The following is a 17,644-nucleotide window of genomic DNA, read 5'->3' on the forward strand; positions in this document are numbered from 1 at the left end:
TAATCCTCCGGAGCAGCCATCAACCACTGAGGACTCTCAATTCTAAGCAATCCTCCGGTGCCGCCATCAACCACTGAGGACTCTCAATTCTAAACAATCCTTTGGAGCAGCCATCAACCACTGAGGACTCTCAATTCTAAACAATCCTCCGGGGCCGCCATCAACCACTGAGGACTCTCAATTCTAAACAATCCTCTGGGGCCGCCATCAACCACTGAGGACTCTCAATTCTAAACAATCCTCCGGAGCAGCCATCAACCACTGAGGACTCTCAATTCTAAATAATCCTCCGGAGCAGCCATCAACCACTGAGGCTCTCAATTCTAAATAATCCTCCGGAGCAGCCATCAACCACTGAGGACTCTCAATTCTAAACAATCCTCCGGAGCAGCCATCAACCACTGAGGACTCTCAATTCTAAATAATCCTCCGGAGAAGCCATCAACCACTGAGGACTCTCAATTCTAAACAATCCTCCGGGGCCGCCATCAACCACTGAGGACTCTCAATTCTAAATAATCCTCCGGAGCAGCCATCAACCACTGAGGACTCTCAATTCTAAATAATCCTCCGGAGCAGCCATCAACCACTGAGGACTCTCAATTCTAAACAATCCTCCGAGCAGCCTGGTGATGAGATGGAGGAGCTTCTGCAGCCACGTCTGGGGTCCAATATGCAAACATGAAGCTCTATGAGAACGGCGCGAATCAGTATCAGCGTTCTATGTGTCATGTAACAATATTATAAAGCACAGTGTCAGCTTTGTATGTTTCCGTAGTATATACACACGATACATTTATGGCATAAGGCTTTTCAGCAAGTTTATTCTTTTTTTGCGACTATTGTATTATCAGTTCATTGATCATGTTCCTTGTGGGAATGTTTCCCATTTTCGGGGAGGCATTCAGATTTATTTATCAATGCTTGTATTGTGTTTTCACTTTATATTCTTTTTTAATAATGTTGAATAAGGAATTGGAAAAAAAAACCAATAAGAATTGAAACACCAACACTACACATTTTTTATATATTCAATAAAAATAATTTTTTAGTATAAAAAAAAAAAATATTTGGTAGAATTCACATTCAGCTTCAGAACATGGTAGAATTGTATCACGTCGTTATTACATACACTTTGGGGTTCTATTCTGGTGCCTGATTTAATCTTATTTCGCCATCGCACTATTGCATGTGTTTTTTATCATTTTCACCTGCGCCGTGATACAATTCATGGACACTAATAATTTGCGGTTCTGCAATGTCCTTCTAGTATTTGCTACATGTAACACCCAGTTGTTAGGTGAATTCAGAACATCTGTGTTGGACCTTGTAAAGAATATATAAAGGCCTGCGTGTTATCTGACCGAGTCCTGCTGCCGAGTGCAGGCGAAACGCGTCGGCCGGGTCATGGCGGCCATGTAAAGGCCTGCGTGTTATCTGACAGCCATGTACATTTTTCTCATGTACGCACTATAATTTCTTTTGAAAAAGAAAAGGAAAAATCCAGTCCTGTAGAGCCGAACTCCAATTTTTTTGTATTTTCCTTGATGTGAGGCCAGGGCGAGGCCGGAGTCTGGGCCCCAGGTGGATGAGCATGGAGCAGCCGGATGAGCTGGAATCACGTTCCTTAATGTTTGTGACCTCAGTGGAGTTTTGTTTTTCCTGTTCTGATCGGATCGCGAATGGATGGAAAAAAGCACCAGGATGCGAACTTTGGATCGCACACCCATATAAGTCTATAGGGGTGTGTGAAACATCGCACTGCACTCGGATGTCACCCAAGTGCAGTGAGATTCCCATGGACGTCAGGAGGAGATGGAGAAATGAATTTCTCCGCTGTGCTGCGATCCTCAGATCACGGACACTGGGCTCCCGCTGGCAGCAGAGCAGGAGCCGCGGGTCATTAGCATATCACATCGGATATGATACGCTTGTGTGTCTCTGGCCTTAGGCTGATGATGGGAGGAGGCCACAGGCAGAAAAGGACCATGCCACGGCTGATGGGCTCACAAGACTTGGCCAATTTATGCCCCATGAAATGCCCCAATGTAACATAGTAACATAGTAACATAGTTAGTAAGGCCGAAAAAAGACATTTGTCCATCCAGTTCAGCCTATATTCCATCATAATAAGTACCCAGATCTACGTCCTTCTACAGAACCTAATAATTGTATGATACAATATTGTTCTGCTCCAGGAAGACATCCAGGCCTCTCTTGAACCCCTCGACTGAGTTCGCCATCACCACCTCCTCAGGCAAGCAATTCCAGATTCTCACTGCCCTAACAGTAAAGAATCCTCTTCTATGTTGGTGGAAAAACCTTCTCTCCTCCAGACGCAAAGAATGCCCCCTTGTGCCCGTCACCTTCCTTGGTATAAACAGATCCTCAGCGAGATATTTGTATTGTCCCCTTATATACTTATACATGGTTATTAGATCGCCCCTCAGTCGTCTTTTTTCTAGACTAAATAATCCTAATTTCGCTAATCTATCTGGGTATTGTAGTTCTCCCATCCCCTTTATTAATTTTGTTGCCCTCCTTTGTACTCTCTCTAGTTCCATTATATCCTTCCTGAGCACCGGTGCCCAAAACTGGACACAGTACTCCATGTGCGGTCTAACTAGGGATTTGTACAGAGGCAGTATAATGCTCTCATCATGTGTATCCAGACCTCTTTTAATGCACCCCATGATCCTGTTTGCCTTGGCAGCTGCTGCCTGGCACTGGCTGCTCCAGGTAAGTTTATCATTAACTAGGATCCCCAAGTCCTTCTCCCTGTCAGATTTACCCAGTGGTTTCCCGTTCAGTGTGTAATGGTGATATTGATTCCTTCTTCCCATGTGTATAACCTTACATTTATCATTGTTAAACCTCATCTGCCACCTTTCAGCCCAAGTTTCCAACTTATCCAGATCCATCTGTAGCAGAATACTATCTTCTCTTGTATTAACTGCTTTACATAGTTTTACATGTAACTCCCTTCATTCTATAAGTATATTGTGTGTAGCTGTAACGCCATTCCAACGTGTATATATATATAGTGGGGCAAAAAAGTATTTAGTCAGTCAGCAATAGTGCAAGTTCCACCACTTAAAAAGATGAGAGGCGTCTGTAATTTACATCATAGGTAGACCTCAACTATGGGAGACAAACTGAGAAAAAAAATCCAGAAAATCACATTTTCTGTTTTTTTAACATTTTATTTGCATATTATGGTGGAAAATAAGTATTTGGTCAGAAACAAAATTTCATCTCAATACTTTGTAATATACCCTTTGTTGGCAATGACAGAGGTCAAACGTTTTCTGTAAGTCTTCACAAGGTTGCCACACACTGTTGTTGGTATGTTGGCCCATTCCTCCATGCAGATCTCCTCTACAGCAGTGATGTTTTTGGCTTTTCGCTTGGCAACACGGACTTTCAACTCCCTCCAAAGGTTTTCTATAGGGTTGAGATCTGGAGACTGGCTAGGCCACTCCAGGACCTTGAAATGCTTCTTACGAAGCCACTCCTTCATTGCCCTGGCGGTGTGCTTTGGATCATTGTCATGTTGAAAGACCCAGCCACGTTTCATCTTCAATGCCCTTGCTGATGGAAGGAGGTTTGCACTCAAAATCTCACGATACATGGCCCCACTCATTCTTTCATGTACCCGGATCAGTCGTCCTGGCCCCTTTGCAGAGAAACAGCCCCAAAGCATGATGTTTCCACCACCATGCTTTACAGTAGGTATGGTGTTTGATGGATGCAACTCAGTATTCTTTTTCCTCCAAACACGGCAAGTTGTGTTTCTACCAAACAGTTCCAGTTTGGTTTCATCAGACCATAGGACATTCTCCCAAAACTCCTCTGGATCATCCAAATGCTCTCTAGCAAACTTCAGACGGGCCCGGACATGTACTGGTTTAAGCAGTGGGACATGTCTGGCACTGCAGGATCTGAGTCCATGGTGGCGTAGTGTGTTACTTATGGTAGGCCTTGTTACATTGGTCCCAGCTCTCTGCAGTTCATTCACTAGGTCCCCCCGCGTGGTTCTGGGATTTTTGCTCACCGTTCTTGTGATCATTCTGACCCCACCGGGTGGGATTTTGCGTGGAGCCCCAGATCGAGGGAGATTATCAGTGGTCTTGTATGTCTTCCATTTTCTAATTATTGCTCCCACTGTTGATTTCTTCACTCCAAGCTGGTTGGCTATTGCAGATTCAGTCTTCCCAGCCTGGTGCAGGGCTACAATTTTGTTTCTGGTGTCCTTTGACAGCTCTTTGGTCTTCACCATAGTGGAGTTTGGAGTCAGACTGTTTGAGGGTGTGCACAGGTGTCTTTTTATACTGATAACAAGTTTAAACAGGTGCCATTACTACAGGTAATGAGTGGAGGAAAGAGGAGACTCTTAAAGAAGAAGTTACAGGTCTGTGAGAGCCAGAAATATTGATTGTTTGTTTCTGACCAAATACTTATTTTCCACCATAATATGCAAAAAAAATGATAAAAAAACAGACAATGTGATTTTCTGGATTTTTTTTTCTCAGTTTGTCTCCCATAGTTGAGGTCTACCTATGATGTAAATTACAGACGCCTCTCATCTTTTTAAGTGGTGGAACTTGCACTATTGCTGACTGACTAAATACTTTTTTGCCCCACTGTGTATATATATATATGCCATGTTTGCAGATAGCCCTGCCTTTACACAGCCAGCTGTATGTCACGCAGAGATCCTTTCCCATATTGCTGGAAACCTGTGGCTGCTTAATAATGTGCAACATCCTTAAGTAGTTTCCCTTTAATAGGGCACCTGGCAACTAATGATGATCGGGGTCTGAGGTTGATGTCAGTGACCAAAGACCCTAAGACACAAACTGTCCATGAGGTTGCAGGAGAACAAAGTATGTAATTGTTATTGCACTGACATCCAATTTGCATAATTGAAAAGTTGTGGAAACCCTGCGTGCCCTGTATGGATGTGAGATCACTACTGACACCGGATCACGTGATCGTCTCTAGGGCCGGTATAGGAGGTGACATCACTACTGACACCGGATCACGTGATCGTCTCGAGGACCAGTATAGGACGTGACATCACTACTGACACCGGATCACGTGATCATCTCTAGGGCCGGTATAGGATGTGACATTACTACTGACACCTGATCACGTGATCGTCTCTAGGGCCGGTATAGGACGTGAGATCACTACTGACACCTGATCACGTGATCATCTCTAGGACCGGTATAAGACGTGACATCACTACTGACAGCTGATCACGTGATCATCTCTAGGGCCGGTATAGGAGGTGACATCACTACTGACACCGGATCACGTGATCGTCTCGAGGACCAGTATAGGACGTGACATCACTACTGACACCGGATCACGTGATCATCTCTAGGGCCGGTATAGGATGTGACATTACTACTGACACCTGATCACGTGATCATCTCTAGGGCCGGTATAGGACGTGAGATCACTACTGACACCTGATCACGTGATCATCTCTAGGGCCGGTATAGGACGTGAGATCACTACTGACACCTGATCACGTGATCATCTCTAGGACCGGTATAAGACGTGACATCACTACTGACAGCTGATCACGTGATCATCTCTAGGGCCAGTATAGGATGTGAGATCACTACTGACACCTGATCACGTGATCGTCTCTTGGGCCGGTATAGGACGTGACATCACTACTTATCCTGACCACAAGATGTTTTCTGGGGCCAGTGTTGGATTGACATCACTACGGATGCCTGACCACAAGATCTTCTCCAGGGGCCAGTATAGGACGTGACATCACTACTGACACCTGATCACGTGATCGTCTCTAGGGCCGGTATAGGACGTGACATCACTACTGACACCAGATCACGTGATCATCTCTAGGGCCGGTATAGGACGTGAGATCACTACTGACACCTGATCACGTGATCATCTCTAGGACCGGTATAGGACGTGACATCACTACTGACACCTGATCACGTGATCGTCTCTGAGACCGGTATATAATAATAATAATAATAATAATTTTATTTATATAGCGCCAACATATTCCGCAGCGCTTTACAAATTATAGAGGGGACTTGTACAGACAATAGACATTACAGCATAACAGAAATACAGTTCAAAACAGATACCAGGAGGAGTGAGGGCCCTGCTGCTCGCAAGCTTACAAACTATGGGGAAAAGGGGAGACACGAGAGGTGGATGGTAACAATTGCTTTAGTTATTCGGACCGGCCATAGTGTAAGGCTCGGGTGTTCATGTAAAGCTGCATGAACCAGTTAACTGCCTAAGTATGTAGCAGTATAGACACAGAGGGCTAATACTGCATAAAGTGAATGAGAACATGATGCGAGGAACCTTTTTTTTTTTTTTTTTTTATTATAAATAGGCCACACAGGGATCGTTAGGTTAATGCATTGAGGCGGTAGGCCAGTCTGAACAAATGAGTTTTTAGGGCACGCTTAAAACTGTGGGGATTGGGGATTAATCGTATTAACCTAGGTAGTGCATTCCAAAGAATCGGCGCAGCACGTGTAAAGTCTTGGAGACGGGAGTGGGAGGTTCTGATTATTGAGGATGCTAACCTGAGGTCATTAGCGGAGCGGAGGGCACGGGTAGGGTGGTAGACTGAGACCAGAGAGGAGATGTAGGGTGGTGCTGAGCCATGGAGTGCTTTGTGGATGAGGGTAGTAGTTTTGTACTGGATTCTGGAGTGGATGGGTAGCCAGTGTAATGACTGGCACAGGGTAGAGGCATCGGTGTAACGGTTGGTGAGGAATATGATCCTGGCTGCAGCATTCAGGACAGATTGGAGCGGGGAAAGTTTGGTAAGAGGGAGACCGATTAGTAGAGAGTTACAATAGTCCAGACGAGAATGAATAAGTGAAACAGTCAGAGTTTTTGCAGAGTCGAAATTAAGAAAAGGGCGAATTCTAGAAATGTTTTTGAGATGCAGGTAAGAAGAGCGAGCCAGTGATCGGATGTGGGGGGTGAATGAAAGGTCAGAATCAAGGATGACCCCAAGGCAGCGGGCATGTTGCTTTGGAGTAATGGTGGAACCGCACACGGAGATGGCAATGTCAGGCAAAGGTAGGTTAGTAGAGGGAGAGAACACGAGGAGTTCAGTTTTTGACAGGTTTAGTTTCAGATAGAGGGAGGACATGATGTTAGAGACAGCGGTAAGACAATCACTGGTGTTTTCTAAAAAGGTCGGTGTGATATCAGGAGCAGAAGTGTATAATTGGGTGTCATCAGCATAGAGATGGTACTGGAAACCAAATCTACTGATTGTTTGTCCAATAGGGGCAGTATACAACGAGAAGAGTAGGGGGCCTAGGACTGATCCTTGAGGAACCCCAACAGTAAGGGGAAGGTGAGAGGAGGAGGAACCAGCAAAACATACAGTGAAGGATCGGTCAGAGAGATAGGAGGAGAACCAGGAGAGAACGGTGTCCTTGAGGCCGATGGAGCGGAGCATAGTGAGGAGGAGCTGATGATCCACAGTGTCGAATGCTGCAGAGAGATCCAAGAGAATTAGCATGGAGTAGTGACCATTAGATTTAGCTGTTAGTAGGTCATTAGAGACTTTAATGAGGGCAGTTTCAGTAGAGTGTAAATAGCGGAAGCCAGATTGAAGAGGGTCGAGAAGAGAGTTATCTGAGAGATAGCGGGTAAGACGGGAGTGGACCAGGCGTTCGAGAAGTTTAGAGATGAAGGGAAGATTAGAGACAGGTCTATAATTAGCGGCACAGTTTTGATCGAGGGATGGTTTTTTAAGTAATGGATGTATGATGGCATGCTTAAATGAGGAGGGAAAAATACCGGAAGTGAGGGAAAGGTTGAATATTTTTGTTAGGTGAGAGGTGATAGCCGGGGAAAGGGACTGGAGGAGATGTGACGGAATGGGGTCACTGGTGCAAGTGGTCGGGCGAGAAGATGCAAGGAGCCTGCTTACTTCTTCTTCTGTAACTGCTTCAAAGTCAGAGAGTGAACTAGATGCAGTGGGGGAGGGAGGACAGTGCATGGTATGAAGAGATTGGGAGATGATTTCCTGTCGAATGTGGTCAATTTTTTCTTTGAAGTAATTGGCCAGATCGTCAGCACGGAGATCCGTGGTTGGGGCCTGCTCTCTTGGGTTGAGTAGGGACTGGAACGTGTCAAAGAGACGTTTAGGATTATTGGACAGGGAGGTGATGAGGGTGTTGAAGTAGGTTTGTTTGGAGAGGTGAAGGGCAGAATTGTATGTCTTTAGCATGAACTTATAATGGATGAAATCTTCGGGTAGATTAGATTTTCTCCACAGACGTTCTGCGCACCTGGAGCACCGCTGCAGGAAACGTGTTTGCAGCGTGTGCCACGGTTGTTGCCGTCTGTGCCGAGTTGTTTTATGTATAGGAGGAGCAGCTTCATCCAGAGCACTTTGCAGGGTTTCATTGTAATGCTTCAATGCAGAATCAGGACATGAGATGGAGGAAATAGGGGCCAATGAGGACTGCAAGTTCATCATAAGTTTCTGGGTGTTAATGGCCTGTATGTTTCTATAGGTGTGGAAAGTGGGGGTGACCTGAGCGGGATGGCAGTTCTTGATAGAGAATGAAAGAAGGTTGTGGTCAGAGAGCGGGAGAGGGGAGTTTGTGAAGTCATCCACTGAGCAAAGTCGGGAGAAGACCAAGTCAAGGGAGTTTCCATCTTCATGTGTTGGAGAGTTAGTATGCTGCGAGAGGCCAAAAGAGGAGGATAGAGATAAAAGGTGAGAAGCAGATGGGGAGAGGGGAGAGGCAATGGGGATGTTGAAATCACCCATGATAAGGGTGGGGGTGTCACAGGAGAGAAAGTGTGGAAGCCAGGTGGCAAAGTGATCCAGGAACTGATGAGAGGGGCCGGGAGGACGATACACCACCGCCACTCGCATGGAGAAGGGGACGTAGAGTCTGACCACATGGACCTCAAAGGAAGGGAAGACAAGTGAGGGTACTTGGGGGATAACTTGGAAAGTACATTTGGGTGAAAGGAGCAGACCAACGCCTCCACCTGCTCTGTTGTCTGATCTTGGGGTATGAGAAAAGTGTAGTCCACCATATGAGAGAGCAGCAGCAGCGGTGGTGTCTGACTGCTGGATCCAGGTTTCAGTAAGAGCCAGGAGATTAAGAGAATTAGAAAGGAAGAAGTCATGGATGAAGGAGAGTTTATTACACACAGAGCGAGAATTCCAAAGGGCACAATTCAAAGAGACAGAAGGCATGCAGGGAATATTAATAAGGTTAGAGGGGTTTCTGGGTGTAGCAATTGGGAGGTTTGACTGGCTATAACATGGGGGGCCGGGGTTTGGAGATATGTCTCCAGCGACTAGGAGAAGGAGGATCGAAAGAGTGAGCAGATGGTTAAGTGATTTGTGAGAGCGTCTCTTGTGTTGGATGTTGGGACTGAATGGATCTGTGCTGTTAAGCAATGTGAACAGAGCATGAGTGCTATACATAGGAGAGGGAAGGACAGAGGGGCCGATATGGATGGAGTGTAGAGAGTTAATGCGAGGGCGGTGAATGTGAGTGAATGCAGCAGCCAGGATATAGATTATACAAATAAATATGGTGAGTATTTGTGCTGTTTCAAGTGAATATGGATTAGATTTAGTTTTTCTTACCTGTCTCCTGCTCTGTCTAACTGCCATGTTATAACTGCCGAGTACTTAGAAAAAAAAGTACTTTGAATAAAAAAACCACGAATAACAGTGCACGAATGCACCCCTGCACGAATGCATCCCCAAGCTACATCTACATTTATAGAAGGCTAGCCCTTAGATCTCTTTTTTTTTTTTTTTTGTGTTAAAGCTCGTTAGCAATCAATCTAACTCAGTTGAGACAACAGGACACAATAAATGTAGTGATCAGATAAACAAATGTCCAGGTCTACATGGATCATAAAGCACTTTGAAACAGTTATGTGATCTCTCTGAGTAAGGACATGCAAAAGTCAGATTAAATATCTATAAACACAAACAAATGCATAATAGGATGACTAACATATATAGATATATGCAGGATTCAATGCCGAAGATAGAATGACTCAGATACCATCCAAGCTGCTTGCTGTCAGGGACTGGAGCAATAGACATGCAGGATATTTCAGCTCAGAGAATGAATGATATGTTTACCTGTATGAAGAGAGAAGAGATGCTTGATTATATTCTGCCATGTTATAACTGCCGAGTACTTAGAAAAAAAAAGTACTTTGAATAAAAAAACACGAATAACAGTGCACGAATGCACCCCTGCACCCCGGTATAGGACGTGACATCACTACTGACACCTGATCACATGATCGTCTCTAGGGCCGGTATAGGACGTGACATCACTACTGACACCTGATCACGTGATCATCTCTAGGACCGGTATAGGACGTGAGATCACTACTGACACCGTATCACATGATCATCTCTAGGACCAGTATAGGACGTGACATCACTACTGACACCTGATCACGTGATCATCTCTAGGACCGGTATAGGACGTGAGATCACTACTGACACCGGATCACATGATCATCTCTAGGACCAGTATAGGACGTGACATCACTACTGACACCTGATCACGTGATCGTCTCTAGGGCCGGTATAGGACGTGACATCACTACTGACACCTGATCACGTGATCATCTCTAGGACCGGTATAGGACGTGAGATCACTACTGACACCGGATCACATGATCATCTCTAGGACCAGTATAGGACGTGACATCACTACTGACACCGGATCACGTGATCGTCTCTAGGGCCGGTATAGGACGTGACATCACTACTGACACCTGATCACGTGATCATCTCTAGGACCGGTATAGGACGTGAGATCACTACTGACACCGTATCACATGATCATCTCTAGGACCAGTATAGGACGTGACATCACTACTGACACCTGATCACGTGATCGTCTCTAGGGCCGGTATAGGAGGTGACATCACTACTGACACCTGATCACGTGATCGTCTCTAGGGCCGGTATAGGACGTGACATCACTACTGACACCTGATCACGTGATCGTCTCTAGGGCCGGTATAGGACGTGACATCACTACTGACACCGGATCACATGATCATCTCTAGGACCGGTATAGGACGTGAGATCACTACTGACACCGGATCACGTGATCGTCTCTAGGACCAGTATAGGACGTGACATCACTACTGACACCTGATCACGTGATCATCTCTAGGGCCGGTATAGGACGTGACATCACTACTGACACCGGATCACATGATCATCTCTAGGACCGGTATAGGACGTGAGATCACTACTGACACCGGATCACGTGATCGTCTCTAGGACCAGTATAGGACGTGACATCACTACTGACACCTGATCACGTGATCGTCTCTAGGGCCGGTATAGGAGGTGACATCACTACTGACACCTGATCACGTGATCGTCTCTAGGGCCGGTATAGGACGTGACATCACTACTGACACCTGATCACGTGATCGTCTCTAGGGCCGGTATAGGACGTGACATCACTACTGACACCGGATCACATGATCATCTCTAGGACCGGTATAGGACGTGAGATCACTACTGACACCGTATCACATGATCATCTCTAGGGCCGGTATAGGACGTGACATCACTACTGACACCTGATCACGTGATCATCTCTAGGACCGGTATAGGACGTGACATCACTACTGACACCTGATCACGTGATCGTCTCTAGGACCGGTATAGGACGTGACATCACTACTGACACCTGATCACGTGATCGTCTCGAGGACCAGTATAGGACGTGACATCACTACTGACACCTGATCACGTGATCGTCTCTAGGGCCGGTATAGAACGTGAGATCACTACTGACACCGTATCACATGATCATCTCTAGGACCAGTATAGGACGTGACATCACTACTGACACCTGATCACGTGATCGTCTCTAGGGCCGGTATAGGACGTGAGATCACTACTGACACCGGATCACGTGATCATCTCTAGGACCGGTATAGGACGTGACATCACTACTGACACCTGATCACGTGATCGTCTCTAGGACCGGTATAGGACGTGACATCACTACTGACACCGGATCACATGATCATCTCTAGGACCGGTATAGGACGTGAGATCACTACTGACACCGTATCACGTGATCATCTCTAGGACCGGTATAGGACGTGAGATCACTACTGACACCGGATCACGTGATCATCTCTAGGACCGGTATAGGACGTGACATCACTACTGACACCTGATCACGTGATCGTCTCTAGGACCGGTATAGGACGTGAGATCACTACTGACACCGTATCACGTGATCATCTCTAGGACCGGTATAGGACGTGAGATCACTACTGACACCGGATCACGTGATCATCTCTAGGACCGGTATAGGACGTGACATCACTACTGACACCTGATCACGTGATCGTCTCTAGGACCGGTATAGGACGTGACATCACTACTGATGCCCCATTCACATGATCATATCCGGGGCCGGTATAGGATGTGACATCACTACGGATGCCTGACCACAAGATCTTCTCCAAGGGCCAGTATAGAACGTGACATCACTACAGATGCCTGATAACTTAATCTTCTCTCCGGTGCCAGTATAGGATGTGGCCTCACTACGGATGTCTCGATCACATGACACATGCTTGTCTCTGACGATTGTATAGGACACGATATCACTACTGTCACCCGATCATGTGATCTGTTCTGTATTTATAGGAGTTCGGGGAACATCCAAACATCATTAAATTGCTGAATGTCATCCGAGCTCAGAACGACAAAGACATCTACCTGGTGTTTGAGTATATGGGTAAAGTTCCCCCTATTATATATACTGATGTGTAAGGTATGAGGCGCCTTAGTCTGTAGTGATGGGTATATGGTAATGTCCCCCCCATTGTACTGTACATCAGTGTTCCCCAACTCCGGTCCTCAAGAGCCACCAACAGGTCATGTTTTCAGGATTTCCTTAGTATTGCACAGGTGATAATTGCATCACCTGGATAACCAAGCATTCAATCACCTGTGCAATACTAAGGAAATCCTGAAAACATGACCTGTTGTGGCTCTTGCAGACCGGAGTTGGGGAACAATGCTGTATATAATGAGGTATATGGCGCCTCAGTCTGTAGCGATGGGTACAGTCATGGCCAAAAGTTTTGGCACCCTTGAAATTGGTCCAGAAAATTAAGTATTTCTCCCAGAAAATTATTGCAATTACACGTTTCGTTATACACATGTTCATTTTGTTTGTTTGTGTTAGACATAATTCCACATAAATACTAAAAAATGGACCGAACAAAATTGTTGGCAGTGCTACAAAATTGTGGATAAACAACCTTGTTTCAAGCATGTGATGCTCGTTGTCACTTACCTGTGGCAAGTAATAGGTGTGGGCAATATGTAAATCACACCTGAAACCAGATAGAAAGGGGAGAAGTTGACTCAGTCTTTGCATTGTGCTTCTGTGTGTGCCACAATAAGCATGGAGAACAGAAAGAGATGAAGAGAACTGTCTGAGGACATGAGAACCAAAATTATTATTATTATTATACATTTTTATAGCGCCATTTATTCCATGGCGCTTTACATGTGAATACGGGGCAAATATAGACAAGTACAATAAACATGAGCAAAAAACAAGGCACACGAGTACATAAGGAGAGAGGACCCTGCCCGCGAGGGCTCACAGTCTGCAGGGGATGGGTGAGGATACACTAGGATAGGGTAGAGCTGGTTGTGCGGCGGTTCAGTAGGTTGAGGATCACTGCAGGCTGTAGGCTTGTCGGAAGAGGGGGGTCTTCAGGTTCTTTTTGAAAGTTTCAATGGTAGGCGCGAGTCTGATGTGTTGGGGTAGAGAGTTCCAGAGTATGGGGGAAGCACAGGAGAAATCTTGGATGCGGTTGAAGAGATGAGAGGGGAGTAGAGAAGGAGATCTTGTGAGGATCGGAGGTTGCGTGCAGGTAAGTACCGGGAGACGAGGTCACAGATGTATGGAGGAGACAGGTTGTGGATGGCTTTGTACGTCATTGTAAGGGTTTTGAACTGGAGTCTGGGCGATAGGAAGCCAGTGAAGGGCTTGGCATAGGGGAGAGGCTGGGGAATAGCGGGGAGACAGGTAGATTAGTCGGGCGCGGCAGAGTGTAGAATGGATTGGAAGGGTGCGAGAGTGCTAGAGGGGAGGCCAGAGAGTAGGAGGTTGCAGTAGTCAAGGCGAGAGATGATAAGGGCATGCACTAATGTTTTTGTGGTGTCGCGGTCAAGGAATGCGCGGATCCGGGAAATATTTTTGAGTTTGAGACAACAGGAGGAGGCAAGGGCTTGGATATGTGCCTTGAAGGAGAGGGCAGAGTCGAGGATCACCCCAAGGCACCAAGCAAGCTGGACTGGGGAAAGTGAGCAGCCATTGACATTGGTGGATCGGTCTGGTGGAGGGGTAGAGTGAGATGGGAGAAAGATGATGAATTCTGTTTTTTGTCCATGTTCAGTTTTAGAAAGCGAGCAGAAAAGAAGGCTGAAATAGCAGACAGTGTGGGATTGTGGTGAGTAAGGAGGTGAGGTCAGGTCCGGATAGGTAGATCTGCGTGTCGTCAGCGTAGAGATGGTACTGCATACCGTGGGATTCTATGAGCTGTCCCAGGCCGAAGGTGTACATGGAGAAGAGTAGAGAGGGGTCCTAGAATAAAGCCTTGAGGAACACCGACAGACAAGGGACCAAGTGAGGAGGTGGCATGGGAGAGGGAGACACTGAATGTTCAGTCTATCAGATATGACGAGATCCAGGATAGGGCCAAGTCTGTGATGCCAAGAGATGAGAGGATTTGTAGCAAAAGGGAGTGGTCCACAGCGTCAAAGGCAGAAGACAGGTCCATGAGAAGGAGGACAGAGTAGTGTCGCTTGCTCCTGGCAGTTAGTAGGTCATTGGTGACTTTAGTTAGGGCAGTTAGTAGGTCATTGGTGACTTAGGGCAGTTTCATTTGAGTGATTGGGTTGGAAGCCAGATTGTAACCGGTCAAAGAGGGAGCAGGAAGATAGATGGGAGGACAGTTCAAGATGGACATGTTGCTCCAGTAATTTTGAGGCATAAGGGAGAAGAGATATTGGGCGATAGCTAGACACAGAGGATGGGTCGAGGGAGGGCTTTTTGAGGATGGGTGCAATCTTGGCATGTTTGAAGGCTGAGGGGAAGACACCTGTTGTGAGAGAGAGGTTGAAGAGGTGTGTTAGGGTTGGGATGAAGACCGTGGCAAGGTTAGAGATGAGATGGGACGGGAGCCGGTCAAGCTTTCAGGTGGTGAGGTGTGATCTTGACAGGAGGGTGGAGAGCTGATCTTCTGCCATGGTGGAGAAGCTAGTTTTGGAGGAACAGGGTTGAGCAGCTAAGAGGGGCATTGGGCGCTGTGGGCCAAAGCTTTCTCTGATCGTATCGTATCGACATTATCCACAATCTCAGGGTTACAAGTCCATCTCCAGAGATCTTGATATTCCTTTGTCCAAAGTGCACAACACAGTCAAGAAGTTTACAACCCATGGCACTGCAGCTAATCTCTAATAGTCTCTTCAGAAAGGAAGAGGACTAGAACTCTAGTGCCACCTATAGGAAGTAGAAATCCTAAAAGTTAATGTCGACCCTTTAACGAGCCTTGTCACATGACTTAGGATAAAAGCCAAAACCTAAGTCATGTGACAAGGCTCGTTAAAGGGTCGACATTGACTTTTAAGATTGCTACTTCCTATAAGTGGCACTAAAGTTCTAGTCCTCTTCCTTTCTGAAGAGACAATTTGCATATTTCCCAGAGGAACATTGCGGCTTAAAAGTCTCCTCATCTCAGCATGCTTAACATGTCACTCTCCGCAATGAGAAACGTTACCCCTTGGATTCCACACCAAGCTTGGAGAACAGAAAGAAGAGAAGAGCGTTGTCTGAGGACTTGTGAACCAAAATTGTTGAAAAATGTCAACAATCTCAAGGTTAGAAGTCCATCTTCAGAGATCTTAATGTTCCTTGGGCATGGACTGCAGAGAAAAATTGATGACAGTTTGCAACGCATGATAGTCCGGATGGCTTATGAGCAGCCCTAATCAAGTTCCAAAGAAATTCAAGCTCTCTTGCAGGCTCAGGGTGCATAACTATCAGTGCAAACTATCTGTCCACATGTGAATGAAATGAAACAATATGGCAGGAGACCCCAGAATACCCCACTGCTGACATAGACATAAAAAAGCTAGCCTGCAGTTTGCCAAAATGTACACTAGTCAAAATCATTCTGGGAAAGTGTCTTGTGGACAGAGGAGACCAAGATAGAGCTTTTTGATAAAGCACTTCATTCTACTGTTTACCGAAAACGGAATTAGGTCTACAAAGAAAAGAACACAGTACCTACAGTCAAATATGGTGGAGGTTCAAAGATGTTTTGGGTCGTTTTACGGCCTCTGTTACTGGCTGCCTTGACTGCGCAAGGCATCATGAAATGTGAAGATTACCAACTGATTTTGGGTCACAATGTAGTGCCTAGTGTCAGAAAGCTGGATTTGCTGGCTAGGTTATGGGTATTCCAGCAGGACACCGACTCCAAACATACTTCAAGAAGCCCACAGAAATGGATGGAAGCAAAACGCTGCAGAGTTCTGAAGTGACGGCAATGAGTCTGGATCTAAATCCCATTGATCACCTGTGGAGAGATCTGAAAATTGTTGTTACGAGAAGGCGTCTTCAGATTTGAGAGACCGGGAGCAGTTTCTAAAAGAAGAGTCCAAGACCCCGGCTGAGAGGAGTAAGATACTTGTAGATGATTAGTGGAAGTGATTGATTGCAGTTATTTATTCCAAAGGGAGTGCAGCCAAATATTAAATTGAGTGTCCCAACTATCTTGTCCGGCCATTTGGGGGGTTTTGTGTGAAATAATGTCCAATATGCATATGTTTCTCTTTTTTGTGTTGTTCCAATACCTACAAAGGAAATAAACATGTGTATAACAAAACGTGTAATTGCAATAATTGTCTGGGAGAAATACTTCATTTTCTGGAACAATTTCAAGGGTGCCAGCACTTTCAGACATGACGGTATATCAGAATGTTCCGCCCATTATATATAGCATGGAAAATAAGAAAATAAGTATTTAATAGAATGTCGCTTTTTCAGGTTTTCCCACCTACAAAGAATGCAGAGGTCTGTTATTTGTATCGTAGCTACACAGAAAACAGAATCTAAAAATAAAATCACAATGTATGATTTTTACATAATTAATTATCATTGTATTGTATGTAGTACGTATTTGATCACCGACCAACCAGCAAGAATTTTGGCTCACTGCACATGTCCACAAAATCAATCACACCCCAACCTCTCCACCATGGCCAAGACCAAAGAGCTATCTAATGACAACAGCCATAAAGTTGAAGACCTGAACAAGGCTGTGATGGGCTACAGGACAATAGGCAAGCAGCCTGATGAGAAGGCAACAACTGTTGGAACAATGATTAGAAAATGGAAGAAATATGGTTCAAATCCCACCAAGAACAGCATCTGCAAGGAGTTCGTATGATCTCTCCGTGTTTGCGTGGGTTTCCTCTGGGTTCTCCGGTTTCCTCCCACACTCATATTGATAGGGAATGTACATTATGAGCCCCAATGGGGACAGAGCCGGT

The 17,644-nt window shown here is 45.7% G+C and overlaps 1 protein-coding gene across 2 annotated transcripts in view; it reads left to right on the forward strand.

Moving 5' to 3' along the window:
• Positions 1 to 17,644, forward strand: part of MAPK15 (mitogen-activated protein kinase 15) — a 163,968-nt gene that overhangs the window by 86,015 nt on the left and 60,309 nt on the right. For both annotated transcript variants that reach the window (XM_069732105.1, XM_069732106.1), the window contains exon 5: positions 12,716 to 12,806. In XM_069732105.1, the coding sequence (XP_069588206.1) occupies positions 12,716 to 12,806 (91 nt within the window). The remainder of the gene's footprint in view (positions 1 to 12,715; positions 12,807 to 17,644) is intronic.

This window comes from Ranitomeya imitator, chromosome 6 (assembly GCF_032444005.1).
Source record: "Ranitomeya imitator isolate aRanImi1 chromosome 6, aRanImi1.pri, whole genome shotgun sequence".
NCBI classification, from domain to species: domain Eukaryota; kingdom Metazoa; phylum Chordata; class Amphibia; order Anura; family Dendrobatidae; genus Ranitomeya; species Ranitomeya imitator.